The following is a 27,930-nucleotide window of genomic DNA, read 5'->3' as shown; positions in this document are numbered from 1 at the left end:
CCCGACCAGATAAATAATTAAGAATTTAACACAAAGGCCGGATAGACAAAAAGTCTTACTTCTTCCATTCGTAATCATATTTTTTAAAAGAGGCCTCCCACCTCTCGTTCAGACAAGGATTAGAAACAGTGATTAAGTTGAATCTGATTTAAACTTTTTAATTTATTATTCCGTTCCGTTCCGTTCCGCAAAGTACCAATTGCTCTGAGGAATTGGTATTTAACGGAATCGAACGGAAACAGACATCTATAATGTAATAAAAACCTGTTCTTTATATTCCTTATAAATTTTCTATTTGTAGACTGCCTACGGATTTATATTGCTCTGATGGGACCCGAGATTAAGGGGGCCAATGGGGGGGGGGGGGGGGGGGGGGGGGCTGAAAAAATATATTTGTTTTTTATTTCAAGTCCGATTTTGATGAGTTTTTTTTACATTAAATTCCTGATAAAAAGCCATGCCTGCCGGGCATTTTTCACATTGCACGTTCCGCAAAGTTCCAATTGGTCTGATGAATTGGTATTTAACGGAATCGAACAGAAACAGACATCTACAAATGTAATAAAATCAGTATGATAAAAAAAGGCTGACACTTCTTTTTTGAATGAGTGGTAATTGTTTTAGATAGCATTCTCGACCTGATCATTAATAAATAATTTAACACAAATGCAGGTTACCCAAAATCCATCCATTCCTTATTATATTTTAAAATTTTCGGGAAAAAAATGATGAAATGGGCAAAAAAAAGTTGTCGTTAATTATTAAAGTTCGGAATGAGATGCTACATTTGTATGTCTAAAGTAATGTTGATCCTCTTGGAATTCATTTGAATGTAAGTTTTAAATTGTGCTAATGAATATCATGCATGTGTATTTAAGTTAAAAAAAAAATGAAAAAAAATGTCTTGAATAAAAACAAAGCTCTCGTCAATTATACACGGCGTCATTACAGTGGTTACAAATGAAAATATCAAAATCAACCTTTTATTAAATTAGAAGTCCGCAACTTTGACAATATACAGTGCGAATGACATAAGCTTTTGATGTAGACATACAAGTGTACTTAAACTATGACAGTGTCAAATTTTTAATTACTGTAACGGTTATTGGGTTCGGGATTGTGTACTTGTTTTTATGTTGTTCGTTCTATAAATAAAGTTTGAGTACTGCAGACGTCTTTTTGTCACAGCCAAGCTTTTTGTAGATCTCTGCTATTTGTGGTGCCAAATAGGACCCACGTTGCTTGAGAAATGTTTCAGGCATCACACTGGTGTCAGAAGTGTCGACTATTGTGAATTTATTCGACTGAGAAGTTTGGAAATTCATCGGAAAGTTGCCAGTTTGGAAAACCACGTGGGTCGACGATTGGGCGATCCAGATGCGGATCCCTGTCAATCACAACCCAAACATAATTATTCCGGTGAGATCGTATGATTTTTATACTTTAAATACTGAAAATTGTTTTAATTTTACAAAAAATTTAGCTGACGAAAATTTGCATTTGAAAAAAAATAATTCCGGTGGCTCCGACCTCGTCACCAAATTACCGGACATACAAAAACATTTTTATTTTTTAATTTATTTTTTTTTAGTCAAGATTTGCATTTTGTATCATAATGCTTTGCATATTTTTTGACTGTTTCATGTAATACGTGTTTTTTAAGTATTACAGATCGAATTTAGAAAATAAAGGACTTATGAGTGAAACTGTTCTACACAACTATCTCAGGTCTATTCCACTGGTCATCACACAACAGACAAAATATTAATTTTCACCTGCTAAGAGACGGGCTTCATCCTAAAAGAATATGGGCACAAAAGTGGTTTAGAAAATTACCACTTGACATATGCCAAGAGTATTGGTTAGATAGGGAATCATTTTCAGTACACGTCGATCCACAGGATTGAAAATTACAATCTTTTATAAATTGCAATTTGATAATAAACAAGAATGACGATACAGTAGTAGAGACGGGTTCTTATCGAAAAGTCAGCGAAGATTCCCCGCCAAATGGTGATCAGTTGGGCATAAAAATGCTTAACGTGTTAGAAAGAATGGGGAACGACATGGGAACCTTGGCTGACACCATGACATATGTTTAGAAAACAGGATGAGGTTTCTGCCAATACAATGCAGCTACTCTACAAACAAAGTAGAAGTATAGAAGAATTGAACATTACGTTTTTGCAGAACCGGGAGACATCGAAATCCGACATTAAGAGCACAGGAACTAATACATCCGGTTACACAGTTGACGATTTTTCTGGGTCTTCTATTTGTCCAAAGTATGGATTATATGATGGAAATAATGAACACCTAGACCCTAAGTTAGGCGAAAACAAACCAGTTGACAGTTTCGCGTTGGCCAAGAGAACAGTCACCGACAATCTCTGTTCGGTTAAGATAGCAAGCCGAAATCGGATTTATAGTTCGGTCGTGGGAACAGTCCCAGACCACCTTAATTTAGTTTAGATAATCAACCAATAGGATATTTGCAGTTCGGTCGAGGGAACAGTCCCAGGCCATCGTCCCAGAATACAGATGATGACATACAGACCGGAAGTTTGCAGTTTGGTCGCGGGAACAGTCCCAGACCAAATGCAAATTCACACACCATTGTCATCAACACAGAGGGATACAACAACACAGAATTTAGATGATGACAGACAGAACGGGAGTTTGCAGTTTGGTCGCGGGAACAGTCCCAAACCAAATGCTAATTCACACACACCATTGTCATCAACACCAAGGGATACCACAACACTCCCCCCTTTTAAACCGTTGTTAAGCACTATAGAAAGATGGGAGTCTAGGTCGAGTTCTATGAACACAAATAATAGACAAGATTTGATAAGAAACATACAACCTTCGTTTTCTAGTGATATTGAAGCTACAGTAGTAACAATACACAGCAGACAAGACAAAAAGTACCAAAGAGTGACGTTCCCCACCAAAAACTTCCAACATTCGACGGGAAGGATGATTATGAGGGGTTTATTATCCCATTCAACAGGGCAGCTAGGAGAAACGAATGGACAGAGGAGGAAAAGTTAGATAGGTACATTGAATGCCTGCGAGGACAGGCGAGTAAATTTATGACCGCAATTCCTCGACAGGAAAGAGATAGTTTTGAATCCATTTCGCGTCACATGGAAAACAGGTTCAACCGAAAAGAGCCCCCCATCCACTGCACGAAAAAAAATATCTGATTTAAGACAACACAATGAAAAGAATGAAGAGCTTGCTGAAGAATTAAGACGATTAGTCTCAAGAGCATACCCAACAAGTAGTATCGAGTTACAAGAGGAACTTGCAGCGGAACACTTTTTGAAGGGCCACAAGTACGCCAAAATAGCATATGAAGCTTTAAACCACCAACCTAAGACTGTATCTTCAGCACTAGATATTGTTGTACAACTACAACACAATTATCATGCAGGGATGTTGATTCTAATACAAAACAAAGGACCAGACGCGTTACGTGGAAAGATGAAGAGGAAAACAGTACTGACCAATATGAAGTGATGGACAGCGTTAGGCAGTTGTTAAATTCATTTCGGAAACCAGATAATCAAACATTACAGAATGAAATCAAAGCACTAAGAGATCTTTTAGAAAGGGCCATGCTGCATGATTCAAAACCAGCTACCTTGACAGCACAGTCAACGGGATGTTATTTATGTGGCGATAAAAGCCATTTCAAACGTGATTGTCCCAAAAGATCACGATCCCCCAGCCCTATGAGAAGACAAGATACTGGTGCTGATTGTGAAAGGAGATATATTATCAAATTGGCAGAGGACAAGATTTACTCATTCCAATTCAAGTCAATGACAATAAGGTCGATGCTATTGTTGATACAGGAGCAGATGTAACGGTACTTTCAAGATCCTTTGCAAATTGTATTGATTTGAGCGGTACTACCGGTATAAAAGCTTGCTTATTTTGCAGAAAATGGGAAAGAAATGGAGGCTGACATGAATATTGTTGCAAAGCTTCAACTGGGTAAAAAGGAGATAATTTGGAAAGTATGTATTGCCCCCATAAGAGATGATATTTTAATTGGAATAGACTTACTGAAAGAAGTAGATGGTATCATAATGGCCAAACAAGGTGATCTGCTGATAAATAATGAGCTGATACCAGGACGGTATCGAAAAGAAAATGATTGCCAAATATCAAGAGTGACGGCTGAAATGTAACCCACTTTAGATACTTTAAAGCCCATGGACGAGACAGATGTATATGGAGGAGTTGAAAGTCTAAAAGAAAGTATTGTTGATGTTTTAGACCCAGCTTCCTTACAAGACAATAACAACACTGGGTCGGTTTTAGTGGAAACTCGCCTACAGGATAATCTTGAAAAAGATAATGTTTCAGACATGGACGAGGTAAGTGCGATTGGTTCAAATGTGCCACATGAGCCGAGGACACAGGCTCCAGACTCAGGTGGGTTTGAGAACAAGAATATTAAGCTTTCGCAAGAATTTGTTGTCGAAATTTCAGATGCTTATGATGCGGCTAACGACGATAAATCTGATAGTTCAAAGAAAGAGAATTCACTATTTGAAGACTATATCATATGTTCATTAGAACAGACGATACAAAGTTTAGATTCGGGCAAGAATTCAACCAAACAAGATGATGAATCAGAACAGAAGGAGATTATATCACGTGATTCGGGGACACTGAGTCCAGTCTCAAGTGGTAGTAAGACCCATGCAAACGTAACCAAGAAGATAGGGTCTCTCAATGATGCTTTAAATCCAAAGATTTCACCCAAGATGGATGACAGTTCAGATTCCAGTGAGTCGAGGACACAGGCTCCAGACTTACCTGGGAATCATCAGATGACAAAAGAAAAGCACCCACCTAAAATAAGTCGATATGGACGCAAAATAAACCAACCCTTACGTTTCAAAGATTGACAAAAACATTTGTGCAAAAAAATAAGAGATATTCTTATTGAGAACTGTCTGTTTATGAAGAAAAGGGGGAATAGTGTAACGGTTATTGGGTTCGGGATTGTGTACTTGTTTTTATGTTGTTCGTTCTATAAATAAAGTTTGAGTACTGCAGACGTCTCTTTGTCACAGCCAAGCTTTTTGAAGATCTCTGCTATTTGTGGTGCCAAATATGACCCACGTTGCTTGAGAAGTGTTTCAGGCATCACATTACATTGTGTTAAACTCGCACGTCAATCTTTTGTCTGTCAAGTTTTGATCACTGTTTCTAATCATCTTCGGAAGGCCCCTTTTTTAATTTATAATTACCAATGGAAGTAGAAAGACCTTTTGTCGAACCTGTCTTTGTGTTATTTTTTATACGTCCGTCAATTTTGACGGGACGTATTATGGTATACAAATGTCAAGTGTCCGTCCGTCCGTCCGTCCGCCCGTCTGTCCGTCTGTCCGGTGTAAACATGTCGCACCGTAACTTGAGAACGACTTATCCAAATTTCATGAAACTTAACATAGTTGTTTCTTATGATGGTCAAATGATCTGTATACTTTTTTGTGAAAATAAGATTACAACTTTTTGAGTTACGGCACTTTGTAACTAACACAGGGGTGTGTTTTTTCACATGTCGCACCGTATCTCAAAAACGATTCTTGATTATGGCTTAAAACTTTAAATACTTCTTAGTTATATTAATCTTAATATCTGTATACTTTTTGGTGATGATTCAAAATTTAATTTTTGTGTTATTGAGTTATTAAGGGGGGGGGGGGGGGGGGGGGGGGGGTTTACATGTCGCACCATATCTCAAAAACGATTTATGATTATTGCTTAAAACTTTACACACTTCTTTGTTATATTAATCTAAAGATCTGTATACTTTTTGGTGATGATTCATTTTTATATTTTCGAGTTCTTGAGTTTTTTGTAAAAAAAGAGGGTTTTTTTCACATGTTGCTTAAAACTTAACAGGCTAATGTTGCGTCGGGTTTCCAAATACATCTTGTACAATGATGAATCTTCCTATTGAGCGGGAATAAGGAAGGAGTCAGGATATACTAAGCATGACATCCTGTACAACCCTGTGTTATTCAAAAAAGATTTATGTTTTTTCACAAGACGACGGGCGTATCATGCGCTCATGGCGCAGCTGTTTATTTAAATATTGATCAAGTCGAAATGCTATCTAAAACACTTACCACTCATTCAAAAAAGAAGGGTCTGACTTGTTTTTATCATACTGCTTTTATTACATTATAGATGTCGGTTTCCGTTCGATTCCGTTAAATACCAATTCCTCAGAGCAATTGGTACTTTGCGGAACGGAACGGAACGGAATAATAAATTAAAAAGTTTAAATCAGATTCAACTTGATTACTGTTTCTAATTCTCGTCGGCACGAGAGGTGGAAGGCCTCTTTTAAAAAATATAATTACCAATGGAAGGAGTAAGATTTTTTGTTTTTGTCTAAGCTGCCTTTGTTTTAAATTCTTAATTATTTATCTGGTCGGGAATGCTATCTAAAACACTTATTTCTTCTGCAAAAAGGGTTGTCAGACACATTTTTTTTTATCATACTGCTTTTATTACATTATAAATGTCTGGTTCCGTTCGATTCCGTTAAATACCAATTCCTCAGAGCAATTGGTACTTTGCGAAACGGAACGGAACGGAATAATAAATTAAAAAGTTTAAATCAGATTCAACTTGATTACTGGTTCTAATCATCGTCGGAACGAGAGGTGGAAGGCCTCTTTTAAAAAATATAATTACCGATGGAAGGAGAAAGACTTTTTGTGTAACCTGCCTTTGTGTTAAATTTTTTATTATTGATCAAGTCGAAAATGCTATCTAAAACACTTATTTCTTCTGCAAAAAGGGGTGTCAGACACATTTTTTTTTATCATACTGCTTTTATTACATTATAAATGTCTGGTTCCGTTCGATTCCGTTAAATACCAATTCCTCAGAGCAATTGGTACTTTGCGGAACGGAACGGAACGGAATAATAAATTAAAAAGTTTAAATCAGATTCAACTTGATTACTGTTTCTAATTCTCGTCGGCACGAGAGGTGGAAGGCCTCTTTTAAAAAATATAATTACCAATGGAAGGAGTAAGATTTTTTGTTTTTGTCTAAGCTGCCTTTGTTTTAAATTCTTAATTATTTATCTGGTCGGGAATGCTATCTAAAACACTTATTTCTTCTGCAAAAAGGGTTGTCAGACACATTTTTTTTATCATACTGCTTTTATTACATTATAAATGTCTGGTTCCGTTCGATTCCGTTAAATACCAATTCCTCAGAGCAATTGGTACTTTGCGGAACGGAACGGAACGGAATAATAAATTAAAAAGTTTAAATCAGATTCAACTTGATTACTGGTTCTAATCATCGTCGGAACGAGAGGTGGAAGGCCTCTTTTAAAAAATATAATTACCGATGGAAGGAGAAAGACTTTTTGTGTAACCTGCCTTTGTGTTAAATTTTTTATTATTGATCAAGTCGAAAATGCTATCTAAAACACTTATTTCTTCTGCAAAAAGGGGTGTCAGACACATTTATTTTTATCATACTGCTTTTATTACATTATAAATGTCTGGTTCCGTTCGATTCCGTTAAATACCAATTCCTCAGAGCAATTGGTACTTTGCGGAACGGAACGGAACGGAATAATAAATTAAAAAGTTTAAATCAGATTCAACTTGATTACTGGTTCTAATCATCGTCGGAACGAGAGGTGGAAGGCCTCTTTTAAAAAATATAATTACCGATGGAAGGAGAAAGACTTTTTGTGTAACCTGCCTTTGTGTTAAATTTTTTATTATTGATCAAGTCGAAAATGCTATCTAAAACACTTATTTCTTCTGCAAAAAGGGGTGTCAGACACATTTATTTTTATCATACTGCTTTTATTACATTATAAATGTCTGGTTCCGTTCGATTCCGTTAAATACCAATTCCTCAGAGCAATTGGTACTTTGCGGAACGGAACGGAACGGAATAATAAATTAAAAAGTTTAAATCAGATTCAACTTGATTACTGTTTCTAATTCTCGTCGGCACGAGAGGTGGAAGGCCTCTTTTAAAAAATATAATTACCAATGGAAGGAGTAAGATTTTTTGTTTTTGTCTAAGCTGCCTTTGTTTTAAATTCTTAATTATTTATCTGGTCGGGAATGCTATCTAAAACACTTATTTCTTCTGCAAAAAGGGTTGTCAGACACATTTTTTTTATCATACTGCTTTTATTACATTATAAATGTCTGGTTCCGTTCGATTCCGTTAAATACCAATTCCTCAGAGCAATTGGTACTTTGCGGAACGGAACGGAACGGAATAATAAATTAAAAAGTTTAAATCAGATTCAACTTGATTACTGGTTCTAATCATCGTCGGAACGAGAGGTGGAAGGCCTCTTTAAAAAAATATAATTACCGATGGAAGGAGAAAGACTTTTTGTGTAACCTGCCTTTGTGTTAAATTTTTTATTATTGATCAAGTCGAAAATGCTATCTAAAACACTTATTTCTTCTGCAAAAAGGGGTGTCAGACACATTTTTTTTTATCATACTGCTTTTATTACATTATAAATGTCTGGTTCCGTTCGATTCCGTTAAATACCAATTCCTCAGAGCAATTGGTACTTTGCGGAACGGAACGGAACGGAATAATAAATTAAAAAGTTTAAATCAGATTCAACTTGATTACTGTTTCTAATTCTCGTCGGCACGAGAGGTGGAAGGCCTCTTTTAAAAAATATAATTACCAATGGAAGGAGTAAGATTTTTTGTTTTTGTCTAAGCTGCCTTTGTTTTAAATTCTTAATTATTTATCTGGTCGGGAATGCTATCTAAAACACTTATTTCTTCTGCAAAAAGGGTTGTCAGACACATTTTTTTTATCATACTGCTTTTATTACATTATAAATGTCTGGTTCCGTTCGATTCCGTTAAATACCAATTCCTCAGAGCAATTGGTACTTTGCGGAACGGAACGGAACGGAATAATAAATTAAAAAGTTTAAATCAGATTCAACTTGATTACTGGTTCTAATCATCGTCGGAACGAGAGGTGGAAGGCCTCTTTTAAAAAATATAATTACCGATGGAAGGAGAAAGACTTTTTGTGTAACCTGCCTTTGTGTTAAATTTTTTATTATTGATCAAGTCGAAAATGCTATCTAAAACACTTATTTCTTCTGCAAAAAGGGGTGTCAGACACATTTTTTTTTATCATACTGCTTTTATTACATTATAAATGTCTGGTTCCGTTCGATTCCGTTAAATACCAATTCCTCAGAGCAATTGGTACTTTGCGGAACGGAACGGAACGGAATAATAAATTAAAAAGTTTAAATCAGATTCAACTTGATTACTGTTTCTAATTCTCGTCGGCACGAGAGGTGGAAGGCCTCTTTTAAAAAATATAATTACCAATGGAAGGAGTAAGATTTTTTTGTTTTTGTCTAAGCTGCCTTTGTTTTAAATTCTTAATTATTTATCTGGTCGGGAATGCTATCTAAAACACTTATTTCTTCTGCAAAAAGGGGTGTCAGACACATTTTTTTTTATCATACTGCTTTTATTACATTATAAATGTCTGGTTCCGTTCGATTCCGTTAAATACCAATTCCTCAGAGCAATTGGTACTTTGCGGAACGGAACGGAACGGAATAATAAATTAAAAAGTTTAAACCAGATTCAACTTGATTACTGTTTCTAATTCTCGTCGGCACGAGAGGTGGAAGGCCTCTTTTAAAAAATATAATTACCAATGGAAGGAGTAAGATTTTTTGTTTTTGTCTAAGCTGCCTTTGTTTTAAATTCTTAATTATTTATCTGGTCGGGAATGCTATCTAAAACACTTATTTCTTCTGCAAAAAGGAGTGTCAGACACATTTTTTTCATCATACTGCTTTTATTACATTATAAATGTCTGGTTCCGTTCGATTCCGTTAAATACCAATTCCTCAGAGCAATTGGTACTTTGCGGAACGGAACGGAACGGAATAATAAATTAAAAAGTTTAAATCAGATTCAACTTGATTACTGTTTCTAATTCTCGTCGGCACGAGAGGTGGAAGGCCTCTTTTAAAAAATATAATTACCAATGGAAGGAGTAAGATTTTTTGTTTTTGTCTAAGCTGCCTTTGTTTTAAATTCTTAATTATTTATCTGGTCGGGAATGCTATCTAAAACACTTATTTCTTCTGCAAAAAGGGTTGTCAGACACATTTTTTTTTTATCATACTGCTTTTATTACATTATAAATGTCTGGTTCCGTTCGATTCCGTTAAATACCAATTCCTCAGAGCAATTGGTACTTTGCGGAACGGAACGGAACGGAATAATAAATTAAAAAGTTTAAATCAGATTCAACTTGATCACTGTTTCTAATCCTCGTCGGAACGAGAGGTGGGAGGCCTCTTTTAAAAAAATATAATTACCAATGGAAGAAGTAAGACTTTTTGTCTATCCGGCCTTTGTGTTAAATTCTTAATTATTTATCTGGTCGGGAATGCTATCTAAAACACTTATTTCTTCTGCAAAAAGGGGTGTCAGACACATTTTTTTTTTATCATACTGCTTATATTACATTATAAATGTCTGGTTCCGTTCGATTCCGTTAAATACCAATTCCTCAGAGCAATTGGTACTTTGCGGAACGGAACGGAACGGAATAATAAATTAAAAAGTTTAAATCAGATTCAACTTGATCACTGTCTCTAATCATCGTCGGAACGGGCTGTTGAAGGCCTCTTTTTTAAAATATAATTACCGATGGAAGGAGAAAGACTTTTTGTGTAACCTGCCTTTGTGTTAAATTTTTTATTATTGATCAAGTCGAAAATGCTATCTAAAACACATACCACTCATGCAAAAAGAGGTGTCAGACAATTTTTTTTTATCATACTGCTTTAATTACATTAAAGATGTCTGTTCCGTTCGATTCCGTTAAATACCAATTCCTCAGAGCAATTGGTACTTTGCGGAACGGAACGGAACGGAATAATAAATTTAAAAAGTTAAAATCAGAACCAATGTTTCTAATCATCGTCGGAAAGGACGACGTGAGGTCAGTCTAGATATCATAATGCATGACTTGCAAATGCGTTAATTTCATGATAATTTATCAGGATAATCCGACATATTCATCTACAGAATAGTTCCCGATGTTATACATTATTACACATTTCACCTGTGAAGATGAGATTAAGTATTCATTTGTGTTATTTGTATATGGAAAACCGTAAAACACAGAAATTTTAAAGTTTGGTTTGTTTTAAAGATTTTTCGAAATTTTGATAAATGCCCCCTTTGGATACCTTAAATGAAATTCTGTTCCGTTCCGTTCCGTTCCGTTCCGTTCCGTAAAGTACCAATAGCCATAAAGTATAACAGTACAATTTATTATAAAGTATTTATAGTCAACGAATTTTTATTTTGTTCTAATGCTGTACTGTTACGTATAGAAATCATCGGCAGAATGGTTAGAACGGTACACTGGCATCAAGTAAATTGTTATACCCATTATTGTGTACATAGAGAGTTTACCTTCGGCAAAGTGATCAAAACGGTCTGCACGCATGTAAATGTTTGTATCCATCATGGTGTCACTTCAGTTTTTTTTTTATTCTTATTCTTTTGTGGTATTTATGAGCGTAATACCTTTTATTTATTTTTTCCCCTTTTTATAATATATAGTTGTTATGCTATAGCTACGTTAATGGCTCGAACGTTAAGAGAGGTTGTTGCTGAAACAGGTCCCTCTTGTGAAATGTATTAAATATACATATATATTTAAATGATATTATAACCGGCAGCTTTACACAATAAAAGCGGAAACTTATAAGGAATGATTTTCAAAATATTCCACTTAAAAAGTGTTTGCTATTTCCGTATTTCATAAAAACGGTAAAGGAGAAAGCAGTATATATGATGGTAAGTTCTACATTACACTTTAATACGATTACTACATAGATTAAATGTACCGGTCTGAAGTAGTTACTATCTATTGCGTAATATTTAGGAGAAGAGTAAAACCATGGCATAATACACACTTTTTCAAATGCACGCAAACTGAACATTTTTTTCTAGCAACTGGCAAATAATTTGCCCATCGGCGGTCGAATTTATTTCAAGATATGAAAAGCGGGATTGACACGAGCGATCATCTTTAAATTTCAAGATAAGGAATTATAAATATTTAACCGCGTTTTTCATAGGAGATGTTGGATTGGTAAGGGGTATATCTGCGATCCCCGTTTGAGTGTGAGTGCCGTTCGTTTGCTTCGCTTGTAATCATTGATCAACAAAACAATCATCATAAAATGGGATAAAAAAGAAATATTTGAGTTATTCAAAGCGAGTGAAACTGGTTCAGAAAATCAGACCAAATCAAACAATTAGAAAATACAGCCTTGTTAACACCTGAATAAATAATGTAATTCCTTATTTTTGCTACCGATATATGTGATGTTTCATATTTTATTATGTTTGCATTATGTATATATTTGTATTGTATTGTTTTCATGCCTTAATACTCCTGGGGTATAAATGTGCATTTCATTAATAAATAAATAAATTGAACAATAAAGTATTTTTTTAACCCAATATATGTGCACCCAATTTCAAACATGAGAGTTAGTATAAGAAAATCTGTAAAGAAATTCAAAATTTTATCACATTATGTTTGTATTTCAAGCTGGTATTGTTTATTTTTTTTATTATTTTATGGGGGTATTCAATCAATATTATATATCATGGCTAATGGCTAATAACACATTTCTCATATTGCCATAGAATTTAGTATTGTCTGGAGATAATTTGATATGGCTTGAAAACATCTTAAGACCAATTATGTAGTTCGTACGTGTGTCTTGTTTCTCGTTTTTATATAGATTAGACCGTTGGTTTTTCCGTTTGAAAGGTTTTACATTACTATTTTTTTGGGCCCTTATAGTCAAGGCTCCGTGATGAAGGCCGTATCGTTTTTAACGATCTGTAACCAATTTATTGATAAGGTTCTGCTTTTCACACTTTCTGTTTTTCCATTACCCTTTTCAAGATAATAAAAGTATTCAACCTACAAATGGTCTATTATAGTTTTACCCATACCATAGGCGGATCCAGGGGGCCTGAGGGGCCCGCCCCCGCCTTTTCGTGGGAAAAATTTGGTTGATTAAATAGGGAATCATTAAAGCATGACTGGAGCCCCCAACCTTAGGTCAGTCAGCACCCCCCCCCCCCCCCCCCCACCCCACCCCACTTTTCGGAAAAGTTCTGGATCCGTCACTGCATACTGGCACTTTTGCAAATATTGAAAATTGAGTAATATACTTTTCAGTGTTTCAAGCTTCTATTTTTCTTTGACAACTTTTATGTTTATTCATTTATCAACTTAAACATTCACTTGTAAATAGCGTTAATAAATGTTTTAATGGCAGAAAAAATGGAGTAATTCTCGTATCCATATATTCATAACGATGGTGATTAAGATACAAGACATTTAAACCACTTTGTTCCATTTTTGTCTATGGTGGCCATGTTGGGTGATTCTCCAAAATATGATCAACAAACTAAATTACACCTTAGAAACAATCATGTCAAGTGTATCTAAAATGAAAATATTTCCCCTGTCGACGATCACCGATTAGTTTAAAAAGAGTGCTATAGTTATACCTAGGCTAATAAAAAAGAAATATGTAACCTAGGAAAAGCAAGTGCAGGTTGAAATTTTATTAACGTATTTGTACAGTCTTCCTAGAGTTCACTTACAAATATTAGGTTTATTTAAAATGTTTATTATCAGATGATGTGTTTTGTTTTGTTAGTTTTGTTGGGGTATTATTTCTTCTTTTTTTTTTGGGGGGGGGGGGGGGTACAAAGTTTAGTGATAAAAGTTAAGGGGTAAAGTTATTAATAAAAATCATAGGGACATTTTATATTTTGGATTTCTCCTTATTATAATCTTGATCAAATAATTTGAACAACACTGTCCAGACAGCACCTTTTAGAAAATTTGTTACAATCGCCGGATAAATAACGTTTCTATACACGAATATTGTAGTATTTATAAAGGGACGTCACTCTAAACCCAATTTTCGGTTTTCCCAAAACATAATGTATTTGCTGTGACCTAATTAAAATTGCCATTTATTTCATTTGGTAATGAAAATTATCTTACAAAGTCAGTGATCAAACATCCAAAGATGTGACGAGTGCAAAGGAGTACACAATGAACCACGTCTACACTATTATTTCGGTTAACAGGTGTGTCACAAACACACCCACTCGAATCACACGATTTGCATTGTTATTTTCATAAAATTGGATTTAAAAAATATTATCACTGTATTACAATATTTTAATCTAAAGACGAGTTCATAAAATAGTGCGTGAAATTAGAAAAAAGGGTGTGAAGCCCAAAATATGTGTTGTGATTTATTATTTAATTTTTGGATTAACAAGAGAATTTATAAAATAACTTAATAACCTCACACTAAATTTGTGGTCATGTGGATAAAAAAACATCTCAAAGTAAGTCAGAAGAAAGTTTACTTCCATTTCAATTAAGTTGCCATGTCATATACCTGGATGTATGAGTGATTTGCACTTTTACACATTACACAACTATGTACATGTATCAGTATGTGTGTACATATAACATTGTATAATAGAATGAAATATTTGTTATTTCACAAATAACAGGCCCATGTATCATATAAACATCTTTTGGTTTGTGACTTGGGTGGATATCATTGGACCTTAGGAATATGAAATGACATAATTTGAATTCATTTACAATCACCTATACACTTTCCAATTATCTTTTTTTTTATACCACAATGACCTTTAAACTTCTTGGCAAGTTCAATGATCGAAAAAATGCCTTTATATTTTTCAATCAAATGCATAAATTGTACATTAGAGTCAATGACAATGACCTGTATTTAAAGGGTTCATTTTTTACTTTGGTTTTACTTGAATGATTCACTTGAAAGATTGCCACTTATCATGCTTATAACACCGATCCACACCTATATATACACATATAGAAATATAGAAGCATACATGTGATTATGATGACACAAATCAATAAACACACAAGTAGATAAACAAATAGTTCAAGTCTTACTCAGAACACATTTCTTTCTTTGAAGCATATATATGATGTACATAAAACATCTTTAGTGGTGTCAGCTACACTTGTTTATTTTTCTTTCATTTTTTTATGAATGAACATGATTTTGTGAATATCAGGTAATTATGTGAAACCATTTGAAATAATTTCTCCATATTGCACACATGTATTATAAACATTATTTATACATGTAGATGATAAAATGAAGAAAAATATCAATCTAATCTCTTATAAATATGTCAAATTTATTCTACTTTCACTTTTGCAAGATAAATTATATGATATGGTAGGTGCACTTTGTAGCTATTGTATACAGTAATATGGTATATACCTTTAGTAGTCCAGGAAGTAAGGGTCTTTAAGAAAAACAAATGTCAAAATCATACAAGAATGGAATTGAAGATTTTTCATCATGTTTATGTGATATATTAAGAGAATCTTAAGAACTCATTGATTTTGTGGTTAAAAATAATGATGATATAGTTTCTGATTAGATATGCATAAAGGTTTGTTATCAAATTAAAATGGCAAGCAATTATTTCTACATGTTTGTATATTTAAAGGGGGAACAAACTACTTGTCAGACATGTATTTTAAAGTGGTTAATGTGTATATTTATTGTATAAAGTGATATAAGTTTTTAATTTCTTCAACATAGTAAGCCGTTTGTTGTGCAATTGCATTAATCATGTTAATAGCATTGATGAAATTTTTGGTGATTGCACTACCAATGACTACATACCATATATTTTTCTGAATCTTTTTAAGACTAATGACCCCCAATATTTTGCTTTTAGAAACTAGCTATATATATTAACCTAGTTTTATCATCTTATTCCTTGGAGAACAAATAAAAAGGTTGAATTGATAAATGATCCAATCTTCTCTGTTAAAGTGAACAGAAAATACTTCTAAAGAAGGAACCAAAAAATTCATTTCATGTTGATACTCAACATTATATATAATGTTAAATATTTATCGAAAATATGAAACAGCCCTCTTTCAAGAAAAAGTTTTATAAAGTTTTTGTAAAGTAAAATAAAATGTGAAACCTCTTTCACTGTACATGTAGTCATGTACACATGGTACATGGCAATGCAATTCAAAATTTTTATACTTTTTTAAATGATGAATGTCAGTCAACATGTTACTGCTTTGTACCAAGGAGGCAGTGTTTTATATACCTTATGTAATGTCAACATGTTACTACTTTGTGGCAAGGCAGCTTACAATTGTCTTTGTAATGTCAAAATGTTACTACTTTATACCTTATGTAATCAATACGAAACTTAATTTTGAATTAAGGAATGAAATTCTGGTTTTAACATTATTATGTCTTCAGTATATTTAAGACTTCATTTACAATGTTTTAAAAATAAATTCAAATATTATTTTTTTATTTATCAGGAAGAAATACACAAGAAAAACAAGGAAGACAAGACGCCTTGATAAAGACATTTTAGATTTGTAAGTTATTCTAATATCTTCTTCATGTTCTTAAAAGCTTATATCTTGAAGTTATAATCATTAAAAATATGATGTGTTAAAAACATACAGTTATTTTAAATGGATAAAAGGAAAAGATTAAAGATTCTTGTTCCTATTAAGGGTCCAGGGTGGACAACACGACACATATACTATCATATAATAATTTCAGTGTTTTGAAAAAATATCATGCATTTTAAACCAACTAGAATAATATTTCCCTGTCCTTTGTTTGCTGGACAATTGATGATAAAGTGAAATTCATCTTCAACAGATTTAAATGCACATTTTTTACAAAGTATGTGTATCTGATCATGAGATATCTGAACACACAGCAAAGAATTATATTTAACAGTTTCTAATTTTGAATCCTTGACATGCTTGCATGCAGCACTGGCTTTTATCCAAAAATAATGGTTGCTGATGGATAAACTTTTTGATAAAAACAGGTGGTGCAGGTTGAATATAAAAATGAACAAAGTATAAAGATGAATTAAATTGAATTTTGATTTTTTGTTGTTGATAATTTTATATGATTTGCTCATACCCATTTGTGTTATACCTACAAACAGTTGAATAGAATTTGTTTGTTAGAATTTTTCTCTTGGATATTACTATTCAAAAGACACGATAAAGGACAAAAAAAATACACACACATGATACATTTAAATATTATTCCTATTCTAATGTAATAATATAACAAAATTAACTTAATGCATTAAAGCTCGTAAAATATATAAACTAAACCAAAATAAAAATCCTTGAAATAACCTGAATGATCTTAGAGCTTTTGAGGTCGGTGTGGTTTCATCATCTTATTTTTAGTTTCTACACAGTTTATTATATTCCATAAAACCTTCTGTCAAGATATGTGTATATTAACATATGAAGCATTCCTGTATAGTTAAGATTATCATTGAAAAATAAACAATCATCCAACTTCATAATCTAAAAATATAGAAAATACATATTCAAAGGGAAGTAACTCATTTTCATATTGCTGCATATTCACTTTTAGATGAAAAAAGATGAATTTTAGAAAAATAGATATATATATGTATTTCTTTGCTTTTCATCATGTGGCTTACATGATTGAAAATTAAAAAATGGATTTAAAAGTTGTAATACATGTATACAATTTAAAAATAAGATTTAATTAAACAACAAAGAAAAAAAACACAATTAAAAAAACTCAAACATGGAAAATATATTACATATGTATACTTTTTATAGGGATAAACAAGGAGTAAATTATTAGATACAGATATTCTGAGCTCAATATGTATCTATGATTTTCAGACAGTTTTTTCAACCGAAACGATGTTTTTCATATTCATTGAACATGTTGAATGAAAGAAAATCATACAATTATTTACAATTTGAACATTGTGGGTTTAATGCTAAAGAAACATTACTTGTATTATTAGAACAGTTTAAAACTTATAAGTACAAGTTTTTTTACATTTTGCCTTCATATGTATAAGAAATATAACATTGTACATTTATATATAAAAAATAAAATGTGGTATAATTTCTATTAAATAAGACAACTCTCCACAAGAGACCAAATGACACAGGAATTTACCACTTTAAGTCACTGTACGGCCTTCAACAATGAGCAAAGCCCATACCGCATAGTCAGCGATAAATGGCCTGGAAATGACATATGTTTATATTGTAACATTGAGTTATTCAAACACAATATCAGATAAAACTCATGATAGTGGACATATTTTTCTGATTATTATATACACTCTTGACTTATGTTTTCTTTTACAGAGAAATGTAGAAAAGAATTATAATGACAGACAAGGATGAAGATATAGATATAATTGACCCTTCAGAAGGTCATCATAATCTTGATTCTCCTCCAACTTTTGTGATTAAATCAGGAACAGAAGAAAATCCTCAAGCTTCCCATCATGCCTTGTTTCAAGCTTATGAGGATATGAAAAGACGTCATCAACAAGTAAAATCACAGAATGATATTTTACAACAAACAATCAGGGACATGGAGTACTCAAGACAAAGCACAAGAAATAATTCAAATATGTTTGGTGCCGCTGGACCTGTAGGTGCTTCACCAGGGGCCGATCAAGATGACCAAATGGCCCAGGTCAAAGCACAGATTGGATATGCTGAGAGTGTGCAGAGACAACTAATGCGGGCACAGGCCAAAATAATTACATTAGAAAATGAAAACAAAGATCTAAAAAATAAGTTGCAAAGTTTGATATATAATAAAAATAATACTGGACAAAGTAACTTAATTGAATCAACACCACAACTTCATCAACAGAATACAGAACTGAAAGCAAAAAATATTCAATTATCAGAAAAAATAAATACTTTAAATCGAGACATATTAACTTTTAAGCAACTATTGCAAGAAAGGGATATACAGCTCCAGCAATTAGAAAAGCAGAAAGATCCTAATATTATGACCGAACCTTTTACTAGAAAAATTCAAGAATTGAAAACTGAAATGCGTGAGAAAGATGAACATATATCAGCTTTAATGGAAAGATTAAAAACTGTTTCCAAGGGATATGAACAAAAAATAATGACCATCAGTGATAGAGAATGGCCAGAATCTGGTTATAATACACGTATGAATGAAGATCAGACTTTATTGACTGTTGAAGAAAGTAAACAAATATTGTTTGAAATTGATAAACACAAGAAGACATTAAAGCAATTTTTACAGCAATTAAAGATACAAACCGAAACAATACAAAAACAAGGGCATATAATTCAAGATCTTAAAAGACGAGCAGGTAAGAAGATATTAAAATGTGTGCACATACAACTTGTACAAGTGAACATAATGTTTGAGATAAGAATAAAAACATTTAAGGGGTTGACATACAACAACAAACAAGTCTATTATATTCTTGAGTATGTGTATTTGTAGGAGTCTATCAAAGATTTTCCTCCAACATCAAATGGATTAACATGCTTCCGCAGTAGATGAACAGCTATAACACATTGTTACTTTTTTTTTTGGGGGGGGGGGGGGGGGGGGTCATCAAATTGGGATGGGACCAAATACAACATCTCCCTTATTTTCTTTTAAGATATAAATTAAACCACTGACTAGGTTCCTGGCTTGACAAGCACAATAACTTTGGGTGGGTTTAAATAGCTTTTCAAGTGTTCAGTTATCTCCCTTTCAGTTCCAACTATTTCCAACCCGTGTGTAATTCGATGTGAAAAAAATTGAAACCAATGATAAACTATAAATCCACATAAAAATCAGTTTTGAAAAAGCACTGATCCCTAAAAACACATTTTTGTAAAGTTTGCTATAGCTTGTTTTTTGTACCAATACTGGAGACATTAAAACACAATAAAAGTGTATTTAGTAGCACCATATCAAAGAACAATCCCAGAACTTAAAGGAAGCTCTGATCTTTTATTACACCAGTACTGAAGACATTACAAACACAGAGTAAAACACTTTCATATCACAGAATTATCCCAGAACTTGAACGAAGCTAAAGTGTTAAACCTGTTGATATACATGAACATCATGTCATCATTCTAATTCTGACAGCTCCTTCTTAGAGAAAATTTCATAAGGAAGAAACATAACCGTTTAATCATGAGTAGATTTGTACTACAGTTAAAGGTTTAATACAGAAAAAAATATTACTTTTAGCCCTGTTTCAAACATTGTGTATGCTTTACTTAAAAAAATCAAAAATGTTAATTAATTGATCAATTTTCTATTTATTTTCATGCTTTTGTTTCCACAAAACAACTTATAGTATAATTCCCTTTCATATATTTGATTCATGTCAGTCACGCTTATATATATTTTCTTTGTATTTTCAGTTTCAACAAACAATATAAGGGTACCAGCAGATGGAACTTCTACTACAGTGTGCAGGGATCCAGCTTCATCATGGCCGTCTACTTCAATTGTTCATAATTCCCCTTCAAAATACGGGGATAAATCTGCACAGTTTATAACAGGTTCTGGTGCCAGACCAAAAGATTCCACTTTTGCTATAAATAATTCTAGAATATTTAATGAAACTGTGGTTCCAAAGGCAAACTCATCGCCTGTTCTTTCACCATCAGATGATGGTAATAATACAATAAGTCAAGGTGATACTTTGTTTGGACAAGGTCGTTTGGGTGTTAATAATGATTTTTTCCCAGTGTCTGTTGATACTTCAAGTAGAAATTTTATGCCTTCTGAAGTTGGCAGTAAATTTTCACCGTCTATTTTAGTATCACGACAAATTACAGATAACTCTCAAAGTGTATATACACCAGCTAATGATGTAGGTGTGAAAGAATCAACTGCTGTGATAGAATCAAGTCATGTGACTGATACTAATAGACCTAAATTGACTGCACAGGTATGTCCTGTATGCAGTCGTCAATTCCCTAATATGCCTATGGAAGACTTTCAGCAACATGTTTTTGAATGTATTGATGATGGAGATGATGATCCACCACAAACTCTACAGAATCCTACGGTAGCAGAGGAATCTAATGGTGTGGATAGAATATGTCCCATGTGTAATAAATCATTCGCAAATACACTGCCACTAGCAGACTTTGAAAAACATGTTCAAGATCACTTTAACGAAGAGTCTATTGTTGATAGATTTGAAGTACTTCATCCCTAGTCTATTGACAAAACTTACTGTATGGGATAGAAATCATTAGGAAAATAGAAATTATTTCACTTTGTTTTTATATTTGTACATTCAAAATATTATAGATAATTTGATAGTAATATTGTCAGCTAAAGCAAATAGTATACATTGGAATGTTTAAGAACTTGAGAAAATTTTATTATGTTATGGACAGTAGTACATTTTATTCTAAGTTTTTTAAAGATTAGATATCTATTTTGTTATTAGACAAGGAAAGACCGTTGACATATGTTTTTCTGTGTCAAATACTTAAATTAGATTTGAGTTCTTTACAATATTAACATTTTTCAATATGCCTGTTCAAAATTGGGACAAAAGTAAGTACAATGAAGTACATATATATATATATATACATACATGTACAATGTTTTATCATTTGATTTCTATTCCATATAGCTAAGAATGCATAGTTAACTAGTCAGTTCTTAGAACTTAAATCAGGCAGCTATCCTTAATAGATTTGTATTATAAACATGTATTGTAAATTGTATGCTAAGTGTGGTTTTAGATGCATAATACTTATGTAAATAAGAATGTGGGAGGATTTGTTAGTTTGTATGCAAGGTTTTAAAATGTAAACTTATGATTGCTTTTGGAGTCATTTCAGTCCATGTTTCACCTCCAGGGGCGGATCCAGCCATTTAAAAAAGGGGGGATTCCTAACACAGGATGAAAAGGGGTTCTACAATATATCTCTATTCAAATGCATTGATTGTCGAAAAAAGGGTGAGTTTCAACCCCGAGAACCCCCTCTGGATCCACCACTGACTTCTTTTATTTTGATTATGACATGTACTTAAACATCTTTTTAAACAGATTTAAGACATTTTTTAGTTCAATACTTAAACAGATAGTATTATTTGAAATTTGCTGACCAGAAGTTTTGTAATCTGCACAACATGTTTTCATTGGATAATTCAGCTTTCTAATTTTACATTAAATATTCATTTCAAAAGTTGTTTTTAAGTTCCACCATTTTTTATTAGGCAACGTCTGTAAAAGAATATGCAATAATATCAATACATAATCATATACATGTATGAGGGCTAATTAAAAATCAAAGAAGTATTCTGTAAACTCAGCATATATTATATTATATTTCTTTTACAAGTCTACATGGTGCTTGATATATTTACTCCAAAATAAATCCAAAAAGCCTATATTCAGGAAAGTGTTTTTGTTCCATTTTATTAAATTCATACTACATGTATTGCCTTTCATATCATGTGAAGTATTGGTGAAAAATAAATTCCTAGAAGTCTCCATCAAGATTTTATTTAATCAAGAGTGATTCAAGACGGTATTTCTCCAAACTTACTATGTAATAACCAAAGTTAATTTATTCGTATTTTTTAACAAGGGAAGTAACTTGTATGGTTTGACAAACTGGTTTATTGCTACTGGTTTCCTACTGAATATTTATTATTCAAAGATTTGTAATTTATAGATTCTGGACTGGTTTTGCTATAAATGATAAATAAGTTTGCCACCAGTATATGGTAGAAATAAATACTATTGTAAATTAGTTTGTCCAACCAACAGAGTTACTGTCCCTGTTATATCAATGCAGCTTATGTTATATGAAATGGACTTCATTTCTCATTTTATATATTTAAAGTCTTAATATTGTGAAAATTGATGCAACATACATATTTACCATATACTCTGTTGACATCTATTTCTTTTTCTTTATCATGTTCTGCTTTAAAACTTTAATTCTAAGAAACTATTAATTGATACATTTTTTTAAAGAATAATTGAATACTCTAATCTTCTTAACAGTGCATTGTAAATTAACAAAACTTAAAACATTTGTAGTGTTCAATTGTGTCTTTATCTGAAATAAGTATGTTATTATAAATTCATATTAAAATTTCACAATTTTGTTTGCTTTCAAGGAAAAAGGGCTAATTTTTTCTTCATAAAATAATAAAAATAGCAGGAATATCAATGGAACTTAGCAATGTGCAAGGTGCCATGTTGAAGACTGTACTATGACATATAATGATTTACTTTTGCAAATTGAGACTTGAACAGAGATGTCTCATTGGCACTCATACCACATCTTTTTATTTCTATTTACAATTAGAAACATTTGAACATAAAATATCTCATATACTGGAATGTTAAAAAATATTGGCTTTCAAATTTTTTTGGATGTGCTTATCAGCAATTTATATAAAATGTATACAGAAGTTTTTGAATCGGAAGATTATATTGCCTAACTGATCAATTGTTATACACAATTTACATTTAAGAAATGAATAAGCTTTTTAGGCCAAGTAATATGATAAAGCACTACTAATTGATGTCTGATACAACAGAATACATGATAACTACAATTTTCAGTAAATATACTGGGATAAGCATGGGGATTTCTAATATTTGATAAATTTTAATAAACAAAGTACACAGCATCAACATTATAGAGAACTTTAGTTAAATCATTTTAAATATATCCTGCTCACAAATTCACCATTAAACAAGGTGGACATTTTTTAATTTTAGTTTGTAATACAACTTTTTGCATTTGAATGACTAATAAATAAATCTGCCAGTATTTCCATCTGTTCTTGATTGGAATTACAGTGTAACCTGTGTTATCTGACACACTGGGGGCCAGAAAAACATGTTGGATTAAGCACAATGTTGCAATACCGAGTTTTTTTTTTGCAAGGTTGGGCATATTTTGAGACCATAGAAATGTATGGGTTAAAGCAGGATGTTGGATTAGGCAGGTTACACTGTATTTACAGTTAAAGCAGGATGTTGGAATACTCGGGTGTTGGATTAGACAGTTTACACTGTAGTTATTTCTGAATCTACTCAGTATTTTTGTTGTGACTGTGAGGAATGGTTGTATTAAAGTGACTATGCAATATGTGTCAAATGTGTGCATTTTTGTAGATGATTGAGTTCATGTATTATAAGTTATGGTAGTAGAGTTTATTGTTGGTTTGTACATAATGTAAATCAATACATTAAATGGTTTCTGATTCAAAGATAACGTTTTATTGACCTGTTAGACAATCACTGAAGGAATTCTATGATGTTCAAGATTTATTTGATGATTCAAGATTTCAAGATTTATTCATAACCTCAGACACATTATCAATAATATATATATTATAATATCATCTATTATTTTTAAGTTGATACAGTCTATAAGCATATAGTATATAAAAATCGTTAGATGATAAGCAGAAGTATTTGAAATTATAAATACTTCTAATCGGATACCACAATATCCAAATAATTTACATGTACTTATAAAATAGATAATCTAAGAATTTGAATGTCATAAATATGCAACAAGTGGTCATAATACAACTAATATAATTCACTGATGGGCATAGTCTATGACATGTGTTTGGGCATAGTCTAGGAGTTATTTATATGTTTTGGCCCATAGTCCATGAGTTAAAACATGTGTTGTTAGGTCATGAATTTGTAATATTTTTGATATTTGAATTCCCCAATTGGTTGTTTGTTTAAATACATTGACCTTTAATTATTGTAATTATAAAGTAGAAAAACACACAACCATTCGTCACACTTTGCTGACAAATTCTCAACAGCACCCATTATTGAATGACGTCAGAGTATTAAAATTACATGATGTAATTGAAATTTTCATTATTTCATTGAAACTAATTTTATGATATTGTATAGCTGAACTCTAAATAAGTGATTAATTTTTGGTTTACCTTTAAATTCAACATTACATAAGTCAATGTTTTCAAGTAAAGTATATCCATTATTTATATAAAGCAATTTAAAACATCTAAAAATTGTCACATTTAGATACATAACATGTATTATATGTATTCTGGTTCAATTTAATTTCTAACTTTTTTTATATGGTAGTTTAATATAGTTTTAAAGGGGAGAAAAGTTTTTACCAATTGTATTTCATGCTTAAATTGCAAATTTGATAATACATGTGTTATTTTAAGTAGACACTATGTTCATATCTCTGTAATATTTAAACACTGCTAGTGCCTGATCAAATTTATTGATGTTGTAGAAAAACAATGAAATATCAATATACATGTACCAACTTTGATAAAGGACATGAATTGTAGAAGACATATTTGTTATCTGAGATAAAAACATAATATGGTAAGATATATCAATTATTAATATATTTATGTTTGGAAGGAGTCATATAATGAAAATATAGAGTTGAAAAGTTCAATATACACCATATATTCTGGAGAACCTTATAACCAAAGGTTACTCTTAAACTATAAACGATATATTTTGTATTAGTCTAAGATAAGTATCGGCCAGTATTAATAATTATTGTTAAGAATTCTTGAACAGTAATTTAAGCAAAAGTCTTTCACATATTTGATTGTTTCTTTATCAACAAAATACAACTTTTTGATGACATAGTAATTTATGTTGATTAAAATGTTTAGTTGACTTACCGACATCTGAAGACAAATATATATGTACATCATAATGCTTTCATTAAAATCTTCGTCAAATATCTTCTGTGTTTACTTTGTATTCTCTACATTCAAACTTCTTGTTATTTGTTTGGGTGTCTGGATGGTATTGTGTGTTTTGACTTCGAAGTTTACCGATTGTCACCTAACAGTAAACAATTAACAAGAAAGCATGGATATCGAGCAAGTGTTTAACATGTACAATCAGATAATAGTTTATTTCAGTAACAGATGCATGCTTATTGCAATCACCGGATTTTTACGAGTAGGTTCATGCTAAGGTCACTTTGCATACTGAAAATATGTCGGTGAATTGCTTCCTAGAAGCAAGCAATTAAAATAAAGTAAACTTCTTCTAAATATGGACAAATTATAGAATTTTCTACAGAAAAATTACATGTACATAAGTTTAATAATGAAAACTATCCATTTTGTTATAAAAAACATATGCATCATATTTTTAATTTGAGGTTTCATATGACTTTAAATCATATAGACTACAGCTATATTTTTTGTGTGTTAGAATACCATACATTAAAACATCAACTTTTCCCTTCTTGTATTTTGGAAAGTCATACAAAGACAAATATGATTAGTGTGGTCACAAAACATGTTTCTTGTGTATTGTTTATTAATAACACCAGAAAAACAACAAGTATATCTTAAATATTGTTCATGGATTACACCTGTAAAACAACACATCTATCTTGAATATTGTGCATAAGGTGCACTTCTAAAACAACACATACATCTTGAATATTGTGCATTAGGTACACTTCTCAAACAACACATACATCTTGAATATCGTGCATTATGTACACTTCTCAAACAACACATCTATCTTGAATATTGTGCATTAGGTACACTTCTAAAACAACACATCTATCTTGAATATTGTGCATTAGGTACACTTCTAAAACAACACATATATCTTGAATATTGTGCATTAGGTACACTTCTAAAACAACACATCTATCTTGAATATTGTGCATGAGGTACACTTCTCAAACAACACATCTATCTTGAATATTGTGCATGAGGTACACTTCTCAAACAACACATACATCTTGAATATTGTGCATGAGGTACACTTCTCAAACAACACATCTATCTTGAATATTGTGCATGAGGTACACAGTGTACCTAATGCACAAAATTCAAGATAGATGTGTTGTTTTCGAAGTGTACATAATGCACGATATTCAAGATAGATGTGTTGTTTTAGAAGTATATCGTACACTTCTTGAATATTGTTCATTAGGTACACTTCTACAACAGCACACCTATCTTGAATATGGTGCAACACATACATCTTGAATATTGTGCATTAGGTACACTTCTAAAACAACACATATATCTTGAATATGCATCATTAGTTACGCCTGTAAAACACATATAATATCTTGAATATTGTTCATTATGTATACTGTAAAACAACACATCTATCTTGAATATTGTGCATTAGGTACACTTCTAAAACAACACATATATCTTGAATATTATGCAATAGGTACACTTCTAAAACAACACATCTATCTTGAATAAGCATCATTAGTTACGCCTGTATAACACATATAATATCTTGAATATTGTTCATTATGTATACTGTAAAACAACACATCTATCTTGAATATTGTGCATTAGGTACACTTCTAAAACAACACATATATCTTGAATATTGTGCATTAGGTACACTTCTAAAACAACACATATATCTTGAATATGCATCATTAGTTACGCCTGTAAAACACATATAATATCTTGAATATTGTTCATTATGTATACTGTAAAACAACACATCTATCTTGAATTTTGTGCATTAGGTACACTTCTAAAACAACACATATATCTTGAATATTGTGCATTAGGTACACTTCTAAAACAACACATATATCTTGAATATGCATCATTAGTTACGCCTGTAAAACACATATAATATCTTGAATATTGTTCATTATGTATACTGTAAAACAACACATCTATCTTGAATATTGTGCATTAGGTACACTTCTAAAACAACACATATATCTTGAATATTATGCAATAGGTACACTTCTAAAACAACACATCTATCTTGAATATCGTGCATTATATACACTTCTAAAACAACACATCTATCTTGAATTTTGTGCATTAGGTACACTTCTAAAACAACACATCTATCTTGAATATTGTGCATTGGGTACACTTCTAAAACAACACATATATCTTGA

The 27,930-nt window shown here is 32.1% G+C and overlaps 1 protein-coding gene across 5 annotated transcripts in view; it reads left to right on the top strand.

The window, feature by feature from the left end:
* LOC134707171 (uncharacterized) overlaps positions 1–25,758 on the top strand; it is a 57,446-nt gene extending 31,688 nt beyond the window's left edge. Inside the window, exons 1-4 of one of the 5 annotated variants that reach the window (XM_063566726.1) lie at positions 14,034–14,129; positions 16,513–16,572; positions 18,370–19,367; positions 20,428–25,758. In XM_063566726.1, the coding sequence (XP_063422796.1) occupies positions 18,392–19,367; positions 20,428–21,233 (1,782 nt within the window). In that variant the 5' untranslated portion in view covers positions 14,034–14,129; positions 16,513–16,572; positions 18,370–18,391 and the 3' untranslated portion in view covers positions 21,234–25,758. Of the gene's footprint in view, positions 1–14,033; positions 14,502–14,532; positions 15,225–16,512; positions 16,573–18,369; positions 19,368–20,427 lie in introns of those variants that run through there. The other 4 variants (XM_063566725.1, XM_063566727.1, XM_063566729.1 and 1 more) reach the window with 4 other exon arrangements.
* The last annotated feature ends 2,172 nt before the right edge of the window (positions 25,759–27,930 follow it).

This window comes from Mytilus trossulus, chromosome 2, assembly GCF_036588685.1.
Source record: "Mytilus trossulus isolate FHL-02 chromosome 2, PNRI_Mtr1.1.1.hap1, whole genome shotgun sequence".
Lineage (NCBI taxonomy): Eukaryota > Metazoa > Mollusca > Bivalvia > Mytilida > Mytilidae > Mytilus > Mytilus trossulus.
Note: the sequence above shows the minus strand (reverse complement) of the source record. Positions and strands in the feature narration are given on the sequence as shown.